The sequence below is a fragment of the Oncorhynchus clarkii genome, chromosome 29 (assembly GCF_045791955.1).
Source record: "Oncorhynchus clarkii lewisi isolate Uvic-CL-2024 chromosome 29, UVic_Ocla_1.0, whole genome shotgun sequence".
NCBI classification, from domain to species: Eukaryota; Metazoa; Chordata; class Actinopteri; order Salmoniformes; family Salmonidae; genus Oncorhynchus; species Oncorhynchus clarkii.
The window spans coordinates 28,719,619-28,740,279 of NC_092175.1; the positions used below are offsets into that span (position 1 = coordinate 28,719,619).

At 43.0% G+C, this 20,661-nt stretch overlaps 3 protein-coding genes across 6 annotated transcripts; 1 reads left to right on the forward strand and 2 right to left on the reverse strand.

Moving 5' to 3' along the window:
- Nucleotides 1-1,589: 1,589 nt before the first annotated feature.
- Nucleotides 1,590-14,997, reverse strand: LOC139387922 (acidic fibroblast growth factor intracellular-binding protein B-like). 4 transcript variants are annotated; one of them, XM_071134305.1, is made up of 11 exons: nucleotides 14,666-14,997; nucleotides 13,979-14,091; nucleotides 13,598-13,796; nucleotides 10,737-10,863; nucleotides 10,292-10,392; nucleotides 9,901-10,034; nucleotides 8,023-8,131; nucleotides 7,827-7,890; nucleotides 7,377-7,463; nucleotides 3,072-3,169; nucleotides 1,590-3,000 (listed from the first exon to the last, which is right to left on the reverse strand). In XM_071134305.1, the coding sequence occupies exons 2-11, from the start codon at nucleotides 14,061-14,063 to the stop codon at nucleotides 2,931-2,933; spliced, it is 1,074 nt and encodes a 357-aa protein (XP_070990406.1). In that variant the 5' UTR covers nucleotides 14,064-14,091; nucleotides 14,666-14,997; the 3' UTR covers nucleotides 1,590-2,930. The 4 variants fall into 4 exon arrangements, with proteins under 4 accessions (XP_070990406.1, XP_070990403.1, XP_070990405.1 ...); XM_071134302.1 differs by having other exon boundaries at nucleotides 13,979-14,071; nucleotides 14,666-14,995; XM_071134304.1 differs by lacking the exon at nucleotides 13,979-14,091 and having other exon boundaries at nucleotides 14,666-14,970.
- Nucleotides 14,998-16,300: 1,303 nt separating this feature from the next.
- Nucleotides 16,301-17,578, forward strand: LOC139387924 (coiled-coil domain-containing protein 85B-like). Its single transcript, XM_071134308.1, has one exon. It carries the CDS (start codon nucleotides 16,590-16,592, stop codon nucleotides 17,187-17,189), a length of 600 nt encoding a protein of 199 aa, XP_070990409.1. The 5' UTR covers nucleotides 16,301-16,589; the 3' UTR covers nucleotides 17,190-17,578.
- A 623-nt stretch (nucleotides 17,579-18,201) lies between these two features.
- On the reverse strand, nucleotides 18,202-20,132 carry LOC139387923 (transmembrane protein 223). Its single transcript, XM_071134307.1, has 2 exons — nucleotides 19,125-20,132; nucleotides 18,202-19,023 (listed from the first exon to the last, which is right to left on the reverse strand). The coding sequence occupies exons 1-2, from the start codon at nucleotides 19,738-19,740 to the stop codon at nucleotides 18,725-18,727; spliced, it is 915 nt and encodes a 304-aa protein (XP_070990408.1). The 5' UTR covers nucleotides 19,741-20,132; the 3' UTR covers nucleotides 18,202-18,724.
- Nucleotides 20,133-20,661: the final 529 nt, after the last annotated feature.

Genomic DNA, 20,661 nt, shown 5'->3' on the forward strand with positions numbered 1-20,661 from the left:
GTATAAATGAGACTGAACCACCATATCCAGTCAGACACGTGCTGATATTGGCAAATAACCACATCACCACTCAGAGATTAAAGCAATTAGGCTGGCTCCAAGAGGGCTGTGAACTCCTTTCCTAAATTCCACACTACCATAGAGACTAATGGTGCCACAGATATGACCTCAATGGCCTGGGAGGGCACAGGTGCAGGTATACAGACACCACATGAAGCTATGCATAAATGGATTCAGCTCACAGCTGTGCATAAGCTTTTATTAGTCCATGATACATTTTTCCAGAGGTTTTATTTATGTGCAATAATGTAAAACAGACTTGAGCTTAATATTAATATCCATCCCAAAATCAAATGTGGAAATGTACACCTGTTTGTTGTGGCCATTCTTGGCCCTAAAGCTTGGCAGGTGACAAGATTAACAGATGAGCCTTCTCTTTCAGGAGGGTTTAAGTTGGTTGACAGATCCCTTTTCTGTAGTCAATGAGCAAAAGCGCCATCTAGTGTCCTCGTGGATGGAACGTTGTTAACATTTGTCATCATTTCATTAAAAAAAAAAGATTCTTTATGAATTAACTGTCAAAAATCTGCTGTTTCTATGTCAAACAGTTTTGTTATATTTCAGTCTTCTGTGATGTACATAAAGTCTAATATTGGGATGCAAACTCAAAATGTAATACATTTCAACATGGTACAGGTATCTTATTTTTTGTAAGCCCATAACCATATGTGTGAGGTGTACACTTTTGTTTCAAAGTAGATTTGTTTTAAGACTACCAAGAATCCCTCTGTGTGATCCGGATTTAGCCCACTGCAGTAACAGGTTTTAAGAATAGCTTATATTTAGCAATTGATCAATCATTTCAATAAAACTTGCACTGCAGAACTACACAGTACATTTTATCCTCAAAGCCAAAAAATAAAATGGCAGAAAACAACATAGGATCTTTCTTTGATCACCCTGTCGAAGAGAATTTTCCTGCAATGCAGAACATGTTTAACTTGTAGTGTATTTGAGGTTTAAATAGGCTTCTGAAGATTGTAATTTCCACTTCCAAATGTCAGACTTGATTTACAAAAAAATGTATCAACCCTTGCAAACGTGTCCATTAATTATAATTCACATAATAATTTACATTTCCTGTTGCTGCATGATTATTTTCCTGCTGTATCAAACTGGCTCAAATTAAGATCCTATATTTGTACTACAGCAGGTTCAAGGGAAGAATGAAGGAAGAATGACGTTACAACCTACAGTACTGTCTTTCTATGGAATGTATTGCATGTTTGTTTTTACATTCTACATTCATAAATACAATAACATTTAAAAAATCTAAGATTACTCACTGATCAGTCTTCCTCTAGTCCACAGTTCTGTTCACTTGTATCATGTTGTAAGTCCTTGACACCCTTTCACAGTTTATGCTAACAGAAAATCTTTGTCAAGATGCAGGGCTATAGTACAGCTTCGTGGGCTGTCTCTTCCTCACTTTCTCTCTCCTCTTTTTTTCTTAGTGATTTACAGGTCCTGTCTTTTAGGTGTCTGTCCTACAAGTAGAGCAGTGGATTGCGGCAGTATGAAAATGTGTATGTGAAGCAGTGTGAAAGTGTGTTTGTGAAACAAAGTGTTTGGGGAGAAAAAAAGGGGCTGGGCAAGAGAAAGGAAAGGGGGAAAGACAGCCCATTCTTACCCCCTGAGCCACATCCTTGCTGCACAGCCCTGAGCATTATCCTCCTTCAGCCTCTTGTTTTGCCATGTCCTCTGTCTATTCCTCTCTCTATCTGGGATTCAAATTCCTGGTCTGCAGCCCAAATTCAACATCCATTAATCAACCATGCAGGGACAATAGTGACATGAAAAACCAACCCTGCACTCTAGAGGAAAGGACATACCTGGATTCAATCAAACCCAGTCCTTAACTTATCACTCTTCCTCCGCTCCCTCTCTACCTCTGAGTGCCATCCATCCCTGCCCTCCCCTGCTCCCTCTTAATCTCCTTCTGACACAGTTGGATATTTACTGTCTGGGAAGAAGGGGGGCCCAGAGGAATGTGGAGACAAGTTAATGAGCAGACACAAAGAAACAAGGTTCAACAGTTAAAGACAGCAGGCCACTGTTTCTACAGCATACACACAAGTGTGCTCATGTTCAACATGAGAAATCCCTGTATTGCACCAGAGTGCAAATGCCTTTATGCATTGGAAAATAAACTGTGATTCCATTCCTTAAGTCCAAGTTATCATTAGGAAAATGGGGACACTTTGTCAAGGTAATTTCTATGACCATTTGGCAGGAACGGGGCAGGACAGCTGTCCTAGTGAAGGGGTTTTATAGGGCAGTAAAGTCTCAGTTCAGACCCGAATCCCCCTCCGAGACAACCCTGACCAACTGTAGCCCCCTGCTGCTAACCCACCCCCTTAAAACACACACACATGGACTAAGACACACACACCCTCACATTTTCACAAACATATACCAAACAGTTGAAACATCTTTCTAAAACAAATATGTTTACTTCATTTAAGTCACAATTTACATATCAGAAAAGTATTCAGTTCATTCAGTATATTTACAGGGGGACTGACTGAAGAGATAGAAGGAGATGGAGACAGATAGTTCACTTTGATCAGGGAGAGGTGGAGAAGTGGACTGCACTGGGCTGAGGTAGTTACGAAAAAATGCCAGAGGGAAGACAGATTCACAGTAAGATCAATACAGATCACAGGCGGCCGGTGGAACCTTAATTGGGGAGGATAGGCTATAAGTAATGGCTGGAATGGAATAAATGGATTGGTATTGAACACATCAAATAAATGGTTTCCACGTGTTTGATACCATTCACTCTATTCCATTATTATGAGCCATCCTCCCCTCAGCAGCCTCCTGTGATACAGCTCAATCAGGAGAGGAGGTCCAAACCAGGGATCTACCTATTCATGGTACATTTGGAGGATACAGCTTTTGATGACGCCCATGTATCTGTCCCAAATCATCTGGTGCCTGAAGAGAGAAGAGATGAAGTATTACGACAACATTGATGACTGTATAAACACACACACACACACACTAACCTGAACGTGCCAAGACAGTGAGCGGCATTGGTGTAGTGAGTGAGGAAGAGTGTGATCTCTGCCACTGTCCATCTATCATATCGACATGGCTCTATGAACTAGGAGAAGAGGAGGAGGACATAAGGCTGTTAGCAGAGATTTCTCAATCTTATCAGGACAGGGGAAAAGCAACTTAGTCATAGGATGATAGTCAGTATCAGGGCAGTAGACACAGAATCTATTCCACAGAAAGGTCAAACTGAATACTATACCAACAAGATTTAACCAATAAAACTACATCAATACATTGCCAGATATGATCGTAAAGATGGCTATGAAGTATGTCTAATTTGTTTCTACAATCTATAATGCCAAACAGCGGAATTCACAACAAACAAGATTTAGAAACATCTTAAAAGAGGAATTGTCACATACAGTACCAGTCAAAAGTTTGGACACGCCTACTCATTCAAGGGTTTTTCTTTATTTTTTTTCTATTTTCTACATTGTATAATAATAGTGAAGACATCAAAACTATGAAATAACACATATAGAATCATGTAGTAACCAAAAAAGTGTTAAACCAATCAAAATATATTTTATATTTGAGATTCTTCGAAGTAGCCACCCTTTGCCTTGATGACAGCTTTGAACACTTAGCATCTCTCAACCAGCTTCATGGGATAGCCACCTGGAATGCATTTCAATTAACAGGTGTGCCTTGTTAAAAGTTAATTTGTGGAATTTCTTTCCTCTTAATGCGTTTGAGCCAATCAGTTGTGTCAGACAAGGTAGGGGTGGTATACAGAAGATAGTCCTATTTGGTAAAAGACGAAGTCCATATTATGTCAAGAACAGCTCAAATAAGCAAAGAGAAATGACAGTCCGTCATTACTTTAAGACATGAAGGTCAGTCAATCCAGAACATTTCAAGAACTTTGAATGTTTCTTCAAGTGCAGTCGCAAAAACCCATCAAGCGCTATGACGAAACTGGCTCTCACGAGGACCACCACAGGAAAGGAAGACCCAGAGTTACCTCTGCTGCAGAGGATAAGATCATTAGAGTTAGCTGCACCTCAGATTGCAGCCCAAATAAATTCACAGAGTTCAAGTAACAGACACATCTCAACATCAACTGTTCAGAGGAGACTGCGTGAATCAATCAGGCCTTCATTTCTGCAAATAAACCACTACTAAAGGACACCAATAAGAAGAAGAGGCTTGCTTGGGCCAAGAAACACAGTCAATGGGCATTAGACCGGTGGAAATCTGTCTTAAATTTGAGATTTTTGGTTCCAACCACCGTGTCTTTGTGAGACGCAGAGTAGGTGAACGGATGATCTCTGCATGTGTGGTTCCCCCGGTGAAGCATGGAGGAGGAGGTGTAATGGTGTGTGAGTGCTTTGCTGGTGACACTCAGTGATTTATTTAGAATTCAATGCACACTTAACTAGCATGGTTATCACAGCATTCTGCAGCAATACACCATCCCATCTGGTTTGCACTTAGCGGGACTATCATTTATTTTTCAACAGGACAATGATCCAACACACCTCCAGGCTGTGTAAGGCCTATTTGACCAAGGAGAGTGATGGAGTGCTGCATCAGATGACCTGGCTTCCACAATCACCCGACCTCAACCCAATTGAGATGGTTTGGGATTAGTTGGACAGTAGAGTGAAGGAAAAGCAGCCAACAAGTGCTCAGCATATGTGGGAACTCCTTCAAGACTGTCCCAAGTGGCGCAGTGGTCTAAAGCACTGCATCACAGTTGCTAGCTGTGCCACAAGAGATCCTGGTTCGAGTCCAGGCTCTGTCGCAGCCGGCCGCGACCGGTAGATCCATGGAGCGGCGCACAATTGGCCCAGCATCGTCCAGTGTAGGGGAAGGTTTGGCCGGCTTTTTCCATCGAGCTCTAGCGAATCCTGTGGCGGGCCGGGCGCATGCATGATGACACGGTCGCCAGGTGCTTCCTCCGACACATTGGTGTGGCTGGCTTCCGGATTAAGTGGGCATTGTGTCGAGAAGTGGTGCGGCTTGGTTGGGTCGTGTTTCGGAGGACGCATGGCTCTCGACCTTCGCCTCTCCCGAGTCCATACGGGAGTTGCAGCAATGAGACAAGACTGTAACTACCAATTGGGGAGAAAAAGGGGTAAATATATATATATATATATATATATATATACAGTCTATGATTTAAAAAAATGTTTATATTATATATATATATATATATATATAATATAAACATTTTTTAAAATCATAGACTGTTGGCATTGGAAAAGCTGGTTGATAGAATGGCAAGTGTGTGTCATCAAGGCAATGTCACAGCCTGACCATAGAGAGCTGTTTATTCTCTGTGTTGGTTGGGGCGTGATAGTGACTAGGGTGGGTCATCTCGGTGATTAATGGTTTATGTTGGCCTGGTATGGTTCCCAATCAGAGACAGCTGTTTATCGTTGTCTCTGATTGGGGATCATATTTAGGCAGCCATTGTGCTTTGTGGGATCTTGTCTACAGATGTGTGCACACAGGCAACTCTGTAGCTTTACGTTTCGTTTGGTATTTTGTTTGGTGTACATTTAATAAAGGAAAATGTACGCCTACCACGCTGCACCTTGGTCCGCTCATTATGACAGAAGATCCCACCACCAAAGGACCAAGCAGCGTGGTCAGGAGTGGTCAGGAGGAGCAGGGATCCTGGGCCCGGGAGAAAAGTGAGTGGAGGACATCATGGACATGGGAGGACGTTATGGCAGGGGACAAGACCCTGCCATGGACGCAGGCAGAGAAGGAGGAGCAACGGCGACGGTCGGAGGTCCGGAACCTCCAGCAACGGTCGGCGGTCCGGAACCTCCAGCGACGGTACCTCCAGCGATGGTACATCCAGCGACGGTCGGCGGTCCGGAGCCTCCATCGACGGTCCGGAACCTCCAGCGGCCGCCGGAGCCTCCAGCGGCGGTCCGGAGCCTCCAGCGGCGGTCCGGAGCCCCGGAGCCTCCAGCGGCGGTCCGGAGCCTCCAGCGGCGGTCCGGAACCTCCAGCGACGGTACATCCAGCGACGGTCGGCGGTCCGGAACCTCCAGCGACGGTCGGCGGTCCGGAGCCTCCAGCGGCGGTCGGCGGTCCGGAGCCTCCAGCGGCAGTCCGGAGCCTCCAGCGACGGTCGGCGGTCCGGTCCCTCCAGCGACGGTCGGCGGTCCGGAACCTCCAGCGACGGTACCTCCAGCGACGGTACATCCAGCGACGATCGGCGGTCTGGAGCCTCCATCGACGGTCCGGAACCTCCAGCGGCGGTCGGGAACCTCCAGCGGCGGTCGGCAGTCCGGAACCTCCAGCGGCGGTCGGCGGTCCGGAACCTCCAGCGGCGGTCGGCGGTCCGGAGCCTCCAGCGGCGGTCCGGCGCCTCCAGCGGCGATCCGGAGCCTCCAGCGGCGGTCCGGAACCTCCAGCGACAGTCGGTGGTCCGGAGCCTTTCAACAGGGGTTCTCAGTCCAGAGCCTCCTGCGACGACCTATGGTCCCAAGCCTTCGGCGACGAAACACGGTCCGGTGCCTCCGGCGATGATCCCCGCACCAGAGCCGCCATGGAGGAAGACGTCGTATCTGCGAGCGGAGTGGGTACTTCGCCCCGCACCGGAGCCGCCAACGACAATAGACACCCCCCCTAACCCTCCCTTTTGGTTTCAGGTTTTGCGTCCAGAGTCCGCACCTTTGGGGGAGGGGGGGGGTAGGTAGTACTGTCACGTCCTGACCATAAAAAGCCTTTATTTGCTATGGTGGAGTAGGTCAGGGCGTGTCTGGGGGGTGTTCTAGTTTATTATTTCCATGTGCATTCTGGTTTTTCTATTTCTTTGTAGGCCGGGTATGGTTCACAATCAGAGGCAGCTGTCTATCGTTGTCTCTGATTGGGGATCATACTTAGGCAGCCTTTTTTCCACTTTTAGTTTGTGGGATCTTGTCTACAGATAGTTGCCTGTGTGCACACCAGTAGCTTCACGTTTCGTTTATGCTTTTTGGTGAGTTTCTAATTAAAATATGTGGAACTCTACGCATGCTGCGCCTTGGTCCAATCATTATGACGATCGTGACAGGCAAAGGGTAGCTACTTTGAATAATCTCAAATATAACATTTATTTTGATTTGTTTAACAACTTTTGGTTACTACATGATTCCATATGTGTTATTTCAGTGTTTTGATGTCTTCACTATTATTATACAATGTAGAAAATAGTAAAAATAAAGAAAAACCCTTGAATGAGTAGGTGTGTCCAAACTTTTGACTGGTACTGTATGTCATAACACGTTGATTGGCTATTAGGGGTGTACCTTCTCCACAAGGTCGATGAATAAATCTCTGACATCTTTGGTATGTGTAAGTTTTGATGCAAGGTTTACCAGGGCTCTAGAAAGATTCTGTGTTCAGAGAGAGTGAGATAGAAAAGAGTAAAAATACATTCTTACAACCTATCAAATTCCTTCCATTTTGTCTTGTTTCAGTGGGGGGAGGGATGTGGGATGTTCATTTCAATCTGAATAGGAACCCAAGTCTGAAATGTTAGACTATTTGATACCTATTACACTAGTTTCATATAGCTTTGATATATTTTACTTTAACTTATTAATTCATCATAATTTAGATACTTTGAATTGAAATTAACTATTTTTCATGCATTGGCAATATTGTACCTCACCTCTGGTTAAAACCCACTCCAACTCTATGTGCATTTCTTAGTCTCTATACACATTAGTAATAGCAATTATCAGTTAGTTGCTCACTTTGAAGTTAACCTCCATCAACTTGTAGACTTTGATCTTTCCCCGCAGAGCAGCACACACCAGGCTAAGAGAGCGAGGAGAGGAGAGAAAAGGAGTCAAGAGGGGGACCAGCAAAGACATCAACGGCTGAATTGTTTTTAGAACTCAACATTAACCCACACAAGCATTTTCATACACGTGGTTACACCCATCCTACATTTTATGTTGGTCCATCATGTCTTTGTCATTAACCAAAACCTTGAGATCTTTCAGTTCATTCAGAAACTCTTTCTCCAGGTCAACATCCATATCCTCCATCATGCTATCTGTGAAGAGAGAGGGGAAAATGAATGGGATATGGTGCTAGAAAGCCAAGTATGTCCAGCGCTGATACCTCATAAAGCGGGAGTCTCCAACCTTTTTTTTTTTTTGCATGAGAGCTACTTAAAATAAAAAAATAATGTGAGCTACTCATTTCTCTCTAACTTAAAAAAAAAATAACAATTTCCTCATTTCCCCTGCAATTCTTTCTGGGGTCCTTATTTTTATTATTATTTTCATTTTTTATTTAACCTTTATTTAATTAGGCAAGTTAACTAGGATTTGAACCAGGGACTGTAGTGGCGCCTCTTAGACTGCTGTGCCGCTCGGGAGAAAATTGAACAAGATAAAGTAGTGCACTATGTTCTCTGTCATAATACCTGGTAAAATAATGGTTAACAAAAAACTAAGGGGGTCCCTATAAAATCTATTTTTTCCCCCCCAAATTCAGTTGTGTATTTTCCTGGTTTTGGATTTTTGGGGATTTTCACTCTCAACATTACAATTGTTCATAGAGAAACAACGACATTGGATGTTCTGCGTTGATGTCAATGCTTAAATCACAACATAATACCATTTTGTGGGGGTCTTGAAGAAAACTAACATATTTAGATTTGTGAGTCTAATTCCCCTTTAAATGCGCATCTGGCCCTTTAATTTAATTGCACATCTAGTGTGCAGTCTAATATGCCGGTCTAGCGATGGTTCTGTACTACTGCTGCTCATTTCATGGCAAAGTTTGCAAATAATATACAGTACTTACTCATGACATACCTCTGCCAGGTAAGCCTATTTCGCAGTTTACACAAAACCTTCTGAAATAAATGTTAAGTATTTCTGTCAAACCACAAGATGGTTATCACGTCAACTGGCTACTATGGATGGGCATTTCGAGTCTTTTCTGAAAGCCCGATAGTTTGACTTCGTTCACTTAAAATAGCCATTCATTTGGCTCCCAAACGGCTTTAATATCTCTAATTTGAAGCATAAAACGTTGCCTAGCATTATGTCATATTGTGAAATGTGAGTTCAAATAAATGTTAACCTGACCTAATTATTAGATGGCCTGCAAAACAAAAAGTAAGATAACATTTTACGCACTGAAAAAAATAGTGTGAACCACAATGAGGCTCTCTCCTCATTATATTGTTATGCACTGAGGATTTAGCATCTTCAGAGAACGGTTATAGAATTGATCTGCAGATAATCGATGTCTGGAGCTCAAATAGTAAAAGTATGCAAATCAGAGAGCCAAATTAACTTATTTTTCACATATGTGATTCGGCTTCTGGCGTTCACCAAAAACAGCTGTTCAAAAAAGCTGTTTGCGAACGAGCCATCACTACTGGCTACAAAAGGAGTGATTGACAAATGCCGGCACCACACAGACCTAAAGGGGAAATATTGATGGAATTGGTCAGATATTGTGTTAGGTTTGGCTTTTTAAGCCAATAGTGGCTAACCAGGGGTTCTATGTTAGATAGTAGCTGGAAGCTTGCGGTGTCCGATACGTTATGACAGTTTGCGGTGGAACACAGAATTGTTTGGCGAGCTACTCATAAGCTACTGGTAGCTCGCAATCGATCTGTTGTAGACCCCTGTCATAACGTAACTACTTCCACGGGCCAAATAAAACTGTTTTTGACAAGAGCTTTGGGTTCAAATAATTATTTATACGTTATGATTTGTTTCCCCCGGGACTGACTTCTTTACATTGTGTTCTACATTTAGCTGCATTGTGCCATCAGTGACTGGTCAAAGTGATGCATCTTACCCATTGCTCCTATTGTCCAGTAACTGATGAGCTGGCCTGCACAGAAGGCAAAGTCTTGGAATGAGAGGTACTGCAGCTTCCTCTTTCCTGTCTCAAAGCGGCTGTTTGCAAAAAACACAATGGCAGCATAGTCCCTGCAGGGATAGAGAAAAAAGTGAGAGGGAGGCACTGTAGGTTGGAGGGCCTGAACCCAAGGAAACTATCACAGGCAATTATCCTTTTTTCATCCATCATTCTATAAACCATTAAGTCAATGTCTACAAACAAAGACGCATGTATGCTATTCCCTGTGAATATATAAATATTACTAGAGTTATGGTTGACAGATTTATTTCGCTACACTATTTCTGTTTCTCCTTCCTTATTCCTCCCACTCTGTTCTTGTATCCACCTTGCCAGTGTGTCGGAGAGCAAGAAGTGACGCTGTATGTTCTCCACTAGTGGGCCCTTGAGCTCCTCCACCACTTTGAACACCCGCTTGAAATTGTCAAACTGGAGAGAAAGACAGTAAGACGGACAAAGGGACAGACAGACAGACAGACAGACATACAGAGACAGAGATATGCTCTATATATTGTATTTCTGATCATGACCTCACTATAAAAGCCCCACGGTTGGCAGGCAAATCCCTCTGCATGACAGTGCTTAAACTGGACAGATAATTCAATTACAGAGCAGTGCTGTCCAGGTAAGGTCCTGTCCTGTCCTTTTGCATTTAAGCTGCTCTTGAGTGACAGGTTCTTCTCAAGCTGGGAGTTGTGTGTTAATACAGTCAGGAGTCACGCTATATTAATGTAGCCCCTTCTCAATGAGTGTGGTGTTTGTGTTAGTCTCACCTGTCTCCTGCAGCTCTTCAGTGTGATCCCCGTTTTACAGCTGATGTCATCCAAGTCCTTTTTGGTCCCTTTGGAGAGCTTTTTCCCCAGCACCTCTCTGGCAAACACACTGTCAAATTCATAGTACCTGCAGAAACAAACAACACACTGGTTAGCTCTAAAACATGGGGAGGAAGGGCTAATACGCACACACACACACTATTTGGATTTGCATATGGTCCTGAGCAGTGGAGGTTCCTCAGAGAAAGAAGGGGAGGATCATCCTACTAAGGGAATTTCATAAAAATAGAGAAACATAAAAGTTATCCTTTTTGGATAAAACTATACTAAATATATTCACACCTCATCAAATAACTGATTAAAACACACTATTTTGCAATGAAGGTCTTAAGTAGCCTCAACAGCACTCTCTGGGGTAGCACCATGGTGTAGATGGAGGACAGCTAGTTGACTTCAATACAAACCCTAGGAGGCTCATGGTTCTCAGTAGTTACACTACATGACCAAAGGACACCTGCTCGTTGAACAACATCCAAAATCATGGGCATTAATATGGAGTTTCTCCCCCTTTGCTGTGATAACAGCCTCCACTCTTCTGGGAAGGCTTTCCACTAGATGTTGGAACATTTCTGGGGGACTTGCTTCCATTCAACATCAAGAGCATTAGTGAGGTTGGACACGGATGTTGGGTGATTAGGCCTGGCTTGCAGTCGGTGTTCCAATTCATCCCAAAGGTGCTTGATGGGATTGAGGTCAGGACTCTGTGCAGGCCAGTCAAGTTCTTCCACACTGATCTCAACAAACCATTTCTGTGTGGACCTTACTTTGTGCACGGGGGAATTGTCATGGTGAAACAGGATAGGGCCTTCCCCAAACTGTTAGAAGCACAAAGTTGGAAGTACAAAATCATCTAGAATGTCATTGTATGCTGTAGTGTTAAGATTTCCCTTCACTGGAACTAAGGGGCCTAGCCCGAACTATGAAAAACAGCCCCAGAACATTATTCCTCATCCACCAAACCTTACAGTTGGTACTATGCATTCTCCTGGCATCCACCGAACCCAGATTCGTCCGTCAGACTGCCAGATGGTGAATCGTGATTCATCACTCCAGAGTACACGTTTCCACTGCTCCACAGTCCAATGGCGGGCAAGATTTACACCACTCCAGCCAACCCTTGGCATTGTGCATGGTAATCTTAGGCTTGTGTGCAGTTGCTTGGCCATGGAAACCCATTTAATGAAGTCCCTGATGAACAGTTATTGTGCTGATGTTGCTTCCAGAGGCAGTTTGGAACTCGGTAGTGAGTGTTGCAACCGAGGACAGATGATTTTTACGCGCTTCAGCACTCGGCGGTCCCGTTCTGTGAGCTTGTGTGGCCTACCACTTCGCGGCTGAACCGTTGTTGCTCCTCCACATTTCCACTTCACAATAACAGCACTTTCAGCTGACGGGGCAGCTCTAGCAGGGCAGACATTTGATGAACGGATTTGTTGAAACGGTGGTGTACTATGACGGTGCCACGCTGAAAGACACTGAACTCTTCATTACGGGACATTCTACTGTCAATGTTTGTCTATGGAGATTGCATGGCTGTGTGCTCGATTTTATACACCTAACATCCAGAGGATGTCCTCAAACCTTTCAGAGCTCTTGCAGCATGAACTGACATGTTGTCCATCCAATCAAAGGATCAGAGTAATGAATCTAGTACTGAAAGCATAAGCTACAGCTAGCTAGCTGTGGTGAGTAGTTGACTCAAAGAGAAAAATACAATAGCTGAACAGTTTTGAACAAATTAATTTCTTAAACAAACAATGAAGGACAAGCAGGAGAGAGAGAAATAAATAAAGAGAGAGAGGGAGAGATATACTGTAGCTATATTTCAGTGTTTTTTTCTTCTTCATTTACCTTTCACTTCCTTAGCTAATGCGGCTAATTTAGCCTACTCAACAACCTGACTCAAACAGAGAGGAATGCTATTTATGTTAGCTAGCTGGCTTAGAATATCCAACACGACAACTCTTCCAATCAAGGTAAGCTTTTGATTGTATTAATTTATTGCCAACGGGGCCTGCCAGTGTAACTACTAAACTGCTAGCTGTAACATTACACTGTACTGCGTGATTGTACACATGGATTGGATTGTGGATTAACTAATGTGTTAGTTCTAGTTTTTTGACTATAACGTTAATGTATTGACAACGATGTAGACTGTTTAGCTTTTAGCGGACATGGTATGAAGGCTTGGCTTGGAGAGTTTTTTGCACCTGGTCACACAGACAGCTGTTGAGTTGTGCCCTAAAGTCCACAAACTAAGGGAAAAGGTGAGAGGAGAGTACATAGATGCGAGAAGGAATTATACAATGAGCAAAGTGATGATGCTGTATGTGGCTGCTTTGAAAGCGAACTGTGTGTGATCAGGGGTGTATTCATTCTGCCGATTATGTTGTAAAACATGTCTTAAATGGAAGGAAACTGGGAGGGAACTACCTGAATTTGTCCAATAACTGTTTGGATTAATGATTACACCCCAGATCAGCTAGAAGCAGTATTGAATGAGTCTCTGTCTGTCACCTTGCTTATTCTATGTGTCTCTCGACCTGTGCACCTATATGTCATTTTTAGGCTAGGTTGTAGCAACCTCATGATGGGTATAGGGAAAATGTTTGTATCAGTAGCCTGAACCTATCAATGTTACTTACATTGAGCTGGGTGAATGGAATATAAATGACAGACAAATAATCCTCCCTAATCTTGAATGGCACCAACCACTACTGGCCCTGTGTCTATTTCTAAGTTTCCACACAAATTGCCCTTGGCTTTGGGAACAAAAACAATTTATGGAATTGAACACACACCTTTCAATGAGAATTATCTGGTTTTGTGCAGGGATCTGATACAGCAGCTGACTGCCCAGTTTGGTGGGGGAGTGTAAAAGACGCTCACACATCTGGAAGGTTCTAAACTGGTCCATGGTATCGCTGGTCAGCACCTCTGGATTCGCCTCACACTCCAATAATGCCCCCTCATCCATCCGCACCTTTACTGCATCACTCACTGTGAGGGAGAGCAAGGCAGAGATGGGAGAGAGACAATAGGATGTAAATGATGTCACGGTCTGGTCATTGCCATTCAATTGTGTAGGCATCTGTGATTTCAATACATTCCTCTGTCACACAGTGCAGTGTCACCACAGCCATGTCATTCCAAAGTCTCAACAAAATAGGATAGAGACAAACCGGTGAGACCGTCCAACCAAAGCTGATAGACTTCCATATCCATGATAGTTGTGTTCCCCACAAACACATCCAGTTCCATAGACATCTTGTAGGCTAATGAGGAACCAAAAAGACTGCAGAGAGTTAATTTAAGAATGACTATGCCGAGTAGTTAAAAAGAGTAGTCTACACACAATCAGAATATTCTTGGTAGCCTTTTATATCTACAGAGCAGCGGGTAACCTAGCGGTTAGAGCGTTGGGCCAGTAACCAAAAAGTCGCTGGTTTGAATACCCGAGCAGACAAAGTGAAAAATCTGTCAATGTGCCCTTGAGCAAGGCACTTAACCCTAATTTGCTCCAGGGGTGCCGTACAACTATGGCTGACCCTGGAAAACAACACATTTTACCGCACTTATCCGGTGTGTGTGACAATAAATAAATAAATAAATATATATATATATATATATATATATATATATATATATATATATATATATATATATATATATATATATATACACACTCACATTATGCCTCACTATTGATATACTGCAAAGTTGATCCACTGAGGGTCATGTTTCTAGGTGAAGCTGGCATTAACAGTCAAGGATCGATGACCCATTTAAAAGGGTAGTCACACCGGGTCACTATATTGTGCCATTATGTAACATAGCCATTTTAGGAATAACAAATAATTATACTTTACCTTTAACTAGTGTTATGTATCTGTCAAGTCGAGGGGAAACCGTAGCCAGCAAATATATTGCACCAGGCACCGTTTGGGTAAACAGCATCTGCAAACGCGTATTATTTATTGCGCAGTTAAAACGTTGGGTTCTGCAAAGAATTGGAGTAAAAACAGCGTATCGAATTTGCATAGACCTGCATTCAAAAGAACAGTAAACACTGCTTAAAAACGCTATCCTTATTGTAAAATAAAAGCGAAACGACAGATGGTGTCGCTGACAAGTAAATTGTGGCTCCTCTCAAAATCCACAACAGAAAGCGCAACTTTGTTTCTCTTTGCTGGATATCTCTAGAGAATAGCACATTGGATACAAGGCACTTTACTGCCATCTACTGCTGTGGAGAAATTGTTTTTTCCGGGGGTGGGTTTGCACCGTTTTCTAGCAAAATATGACTGGACGAGTTATTTGAAGGGAAGTCTTTATCGCACGCAATATGACGGGCACTGCCCATTGTCCTGAAATTGACAAATTTATGGAACGTTCCATGGTTTTCAAATTAGCAAAATCCTGGGGCTGTCCATGGTGCTGAAATCAGCAACGTTCCTATGTTAACAGTTCAAGGTGGGAGTGTCTGCTGCATGGGAGAAAAGGTAGTGGGCTAAGAAGGTGGTCTATGCCAATATTTATAGTTGTTCCATTATATTTGCCTAAACTAAACACTCTCTGAGTACGGATATATTTCTTAACGGAGGGCCACAACATCATATAGCTACTAATATGTATATATAGCGGGCAAGAAATGTATAAACAAAGGGGCCTTTGGATAGGACCCCAACACCCAATTGTGGTGATGAGTACAAAGACAAGTTCAAGGCCCAAGCCATGGGGCCATGCCAGCAATAAAAACAGGTATATAGCGGGCAAGAAACCTATAAATAAAGGGGCCCTCAGACCGGGCCCCAACACCCATTAATGGGGATGAGTACTAAGACAAGTTTAAGGCCCAAGCCATGGGGCCATGCCAGCAGTAAAAATAGACATATAGCGGGCAAGAAACCTATAAGGAAATAGGCAAGTCAGATCCGTAACCCAGGGATAAGGATTGGCTCTGCAAGCAATAAAGAATGTATATATAGCGGGCAAGAAACCTAGAAATGAAGGGGCCTGTAGACAGGACCCCAACACCCAACAATGGGAAAGAGTACAGGGAAAACAAATCAAAAACCTGGACATGCCAAACCAGGTGCGACCTCGAGCGGAGACCACAGGGCAATAAGGTTGCAAAGTGAGCTAAGTAATGCAGAATGCACTTCCTGATAACCGAAAAAAGGTGCCGCTAGTGGGTTGGGTACCACTGGTGAAATCTTCTTATCTTGACCCAGTACAGCCTCAGAGGAAGGGCCACTCCAAGGAGCCGGGTCCTCTCAGGGTTTCTCCGCTGGGTCCGACTAATATGCTGGTTTGTTCCACAAATCTGTATGCGCATTGTTTCCTCTGTCCAAATATAACTGCGCGTTTATCTTTCTGTGGACAGGACTTGAGCGCCACCCTGGCGAAAGTGAGAAAATACAGTGTATTTTTTACATCAACATCAGCCTACTGGTGACGAATTATGTTGTTCTTAACTGGCCATTTTTAAGAGGCATGTATTACGCGCTTTAGAAGAGGCATCGATACAAATCGCATAAAGCGCTACATAAAACGCTCGTTTCACTTCGTGTCGTGAAAATGACAATGACAGAGGCAATGTGGGCAAAGGCTTGTTTTGCAAGACATACTCGGTAGCGTTGAGGATCAGGGCATCACAATTTAAATCATAATTTTGTAAGCATTCCATTACCTATTTTATTACTGTTTATTTTTTTGCAAATTGCCATATTTGCCATGCATAGTCGTTGAGCCGCACTCGCATGACGCCAAGCCTACAGTAAATGACACAAAATGTGCAGCAACAGCGAGATTGACAAGCGAGAGCTCTCTAAAATGTCCGACGAGGATTTGATGTCATTCTCCAAAAAAGACATCGTGGCCAGGTTGCGCCAAGAGCAGGCCAACAAGATGACAGCTCTTATACAGCGAGGGCGGTTAATTAAAGAGGTTAATAAACAACTGCAGGAGCATTTACTCGAAATCAGGGAACTCAAAGTAGTCAATAATAGACTTCAGGAGGAGAACCAAGAACTGCGAGAACTATGTAGTTTCCTGGATGATGACAGAATGAAAATAAAAACGCTTTCCCGAGATTGGCAACTTTTTGGACACAACGCAGCCAAAGTGATGCGTGAGGACGTGGGTGGACATCTGAAGAAGTTAGCTGATTTGGAACGAGTGCAAGATGGATTGGTAAAGGAGAATTTCGATCTCAAGGAACTGTGTGTTGTTCTGGAGGAGGGTTGTGTCAGCAGAGGTGATTCCAGTCCTGGCGGGTCGTCCGAGTTGAGTTTACAGTATTTTGTGGCCCGGGACTTTGGAGACGGAAGTTCCAGCGCTGGGAGCATCGGTAGTCCAGATCCTCTTCTAGTCTGTTCCCCCGATGAATGAGATGGTACCAACAAACCTCTTCTATCAAATATGTTGTTAATGTCACCTCAGGTCACATAAAAGGGGAATGGGTCGTTTGCTATGTTATAGATTTCTAGCAAAATATCACAGGCCACGTTCTTATCGTGCATTCAATATGACGGGAGCTGACCATGGTTCTGAAATAAGCAACATGCTGTACATCCGACACGGGAATGCTTTATCTCGAACTGTTTTATATTGACTGATGATGGGAATTTGTATTCTTCAGCTCTCTTTTATTAGTTTGCATGGCACATGTTCAATTTTCCCTTGCAGTTTTGTCATATTGTTCTTCACACAAATAGTGTTTATTTCCCTCCATTCAATATCACTTTTCTCTCTGAATATCAAAGCATTATCTATCCTATCCTTTGAGCTGGTGAGCATTTTCCAAGTCGTGTCTGTGCCCCTTATAGCATGTCATGGTATTTGTAATACAAAAAAAACAATTGTCCAAAACTTTATTGTAATTGTGAAAACCCTCATGTTTTTACACTGTTTTGATTAAAAGATGACAATAATGATCTGTAACAGCTTGTTGTTTTTACATGACCCCTATTTGGGTAGATTAGAAGCAATAATGCATGATGGGGATGTTTTGAAAAACCCAACTTCCAGTCTCCCAGTTGTAAGTCTTTCTTAGGATGAAGTGGATGAAGTAGGAATTCATTATTGATCCAGGATCAACTTCAGGAGCAAGGTCTAGGCCAATACATGCAAAATATTGGGCTTGTTCAACATTTCAGCCGACACTGCAGGTGACTGCAGACTGTTTGATCTACAAATTACCATGCATCATAAATAACTACTCATTACTATTTGTAGATCATTCAGTATGTTCAGTGACAGCTGTTGGAAGTGGAGTGGAGATTGCACTCAAAAGGGAGATGGGGGCAACTACAGTAACTCCTCAATCTCAAAGGGGATTGAGGGTAACTAGTCACTCCACCCCGTCTCAATGAGGGGGTATGTGGGGAACTGAGCCAGGAGAGATTATCTAATGTTATCTCAAACTAATCTTTAACTCAAAGTCTTAGCCAGGTCAAATATGTACGCCTTTTAAGATCATCTACACACTGAATAAGGTGGCAAAGCCTTTATGCAATATATTTGCATATATATTTTTGAGTGTGGACCCATCACACCTTTTTGCTAAGATCATCTACTATCAGATGCAGATTTTAGTTACAGTTACAACAATCTTCATCCCAGAATAGAAATATTGACTGAAAATGTGTATTTTTGGTTTGGAGGTGGTGAATAGTGTTGAAAATGATCCACTTCAATGCACTGTAAACATTTGTATTTTTAATCCACAGTTTATTAATATCTATATCTTATTTGTTGTCAAATTAATTACAAAAGGCCAACACAGTTTTTGCAAACTTAATCAATGGTTTATGTTGAGAACTTTAGCCAACAGATTGTTGAATTCATTCCAATCAACCCCTTTGTACTGACACAATGTTGCATTGACAATGGGGGACATGTCACATTCTGTTATCTTGACACACCTAGAATGATCGATATGCCCCAACTGTAACATCAAACAGTTGGGGATTATTCAGTGTGCCTTCTCTGTCCAAAAGAAAGTAGAACTTGCGATCTTTCACCCTGAGGGGAATGAAAGTAGGAGACTCTTGTCTGTGGGCGTAACAGGCCACTTGTGACAAGGGTACAGTAATTCTCTGTCCCTTGTTTGGTCCCAGGGGTGACTGTGTCGACACGGTGACCATCCTGCCCCCCTTATGTAGAATCACCTGGCTGACAGAACGACGGCAGAACAGAGCACCAAGTCCCATGATCCCTCCACCTAAGAGAGAGAGAGAAAAGTATTAATACAATCACACACAGGTATAGGTGCCTCAATTTATAATAGTGCCAGTATTTTGCACACTTAATTCTGACACATACCAATAACAAGGCATGCCAGTGTGAATCCATATCTCCAAGCATTAGATCCCAGGTTCATATCGAAACTCCAAAGTCCTGCCAAGCCAGTAGTGGAGACATGTCTCCCACCAGAACCACTTCCACCAGTGTCTCGAAGACCAGTAAAGGCGAAGTGGGCCAGGTATGTCCAAAAAAGAAACTGACCACCACAGAAGACTGCTAAGAGGCGAAAGAACCTTGTTCGGTCGTGCTCAAACAGAATCACGTCTTTTGCAACTGCTGTCGATGTAGAAAGAGGGCGGAAAAGAGGCACCTGTTGGTGCAGTTTCTTCATAACATGAAAGTACCGTTTTTGTGCGTTCACTCTTGAGCGGATTGAATACAGACCAAAACACAACGTATCTGTTGCCCATATAGCACCCTCTCTCCCCAAACTGTATGCTACTCTTACACGGCTATATAGGTGGCCATTGCTCATGCCAGTGCATGTCGACGATGGTGTATGTGATGGATGGCTCAATATCGCTCTCGGTGTCACTTCGCTAAGGTTCCGCAATCGCGAAACGTTTGATAATCGATGACGTGCAAGACTAGACCAACACTTCGATATACCGCTTAACAAATACCGAAATGTCATTTTTCTTACTGTCAGTTTTTTATGGAACACTTTGATTTTTTCAATCAGAACATAGCTGGACACAAGCTACATAACTCGTTTGTAGGACGCCGCCATGTTTAGATGTCTACGGAGACTGCAGTGGCACAAAAAGTAACGTCATGGCAAGCAAGCATGATCGCTTCAAAGATGGTGGATACATAAAGATGTCTTACTCAGGCCGTTTACCATTGAAAACATTGTCACAGTTCCGGTCTACTGAAGGGGTGGTTCTCCCATTCACACCAATGCAATAGCTGCTGGGTCTGTATAAGAGCCAGAAAAAATGGACTGAGATGTATCGCTTCCTATTCCGTCTCTGATAGCGGTCTCATCGCTAGGCCTACTGGTAAATTAGGCCATATCAGGCCTATCTCGTGAACAATCTTATATATCAACACAGTGAATTTAAGAGAATGTATTGTGTTATATAGCTACAATTATCATCCCTTAATTTTATCCACAGAAGATGTCTAGTCCAATGTATGGATGTGTGGAAAAACTGGTGGTGCTATAAGACAACGAATGAACACCTCCCAGTAGTCACGCTCCTTTTCACTCTCTCTCAAGTCAATTAAAAAATCCATTATCAGCGTGGGAAACATGTGTTCACATTGTCAAAGAAAGTAAAATCGATTATTAACAATAGCGAAATAAACTATCTGAACTGAACAGTAAAGATCACACACAAGTTTAAAAATAAGAGACATTTCAAATGTTATAATAGGGCTACTTATAGTGTAACAATGTACAAAAGGGAAAATAAATATGGGTTGTATTTACAAGGGTGTTTGTGCTTCACTTGTTGCCATTTTCTTGCTGGTGTGATGGCACACTGTGGTATTTCACCTAGTAGTTTATTCTCTCTCTCTCTCTCTCTCTCTCTCTTCCTCTCTCTTCCTC

Bases quoted from the DNA above. Each gene is read 5' to 3' on its own strand.
- LOC139387922 (XM_071134302.1), bottom strand. From the start codon at position 14,837: ATGCAAATTCGATACGCTGTTTTTACTCCAATTCTTTGCAGAACCCAA. The intron at 14,072-14,665 runs GTAAAGTATAAT...GTTCCTCATTAG, and splicing joins ATACATAACACTAGTTAAAG to CCTACAAGATGTCTATGGAA. The intron at 10,035-10,291 runs GTGGATACAAGA...CTATCCCTGCAG, and splicing joins CTCTCCGACACACTGGCAAG to GGACTATGCTGCCATTGTGT.
- LOC139387924 (XM_071134308.1), top strand. From the start codon at position 16,590: ATGTGCAGCAACAGCGAGATTGACAAGCGAGAGCTCTCTAAAATGTCC.
- LOC139387923 (XM_071134307.1), bottom strand. From the start codon at position 19,740: ATGACATTTCGGTATTTGTTAAGCGGTATATCGAAGTGTTGGTCTAGT. The intron at 19,024-19,124 runs GTATGTGTCAGA...TCTCTCTCTTAG, and splicing joins ACTGGCATGCCTTGTTATTG to GTGGAGGGATCATGGGACTT.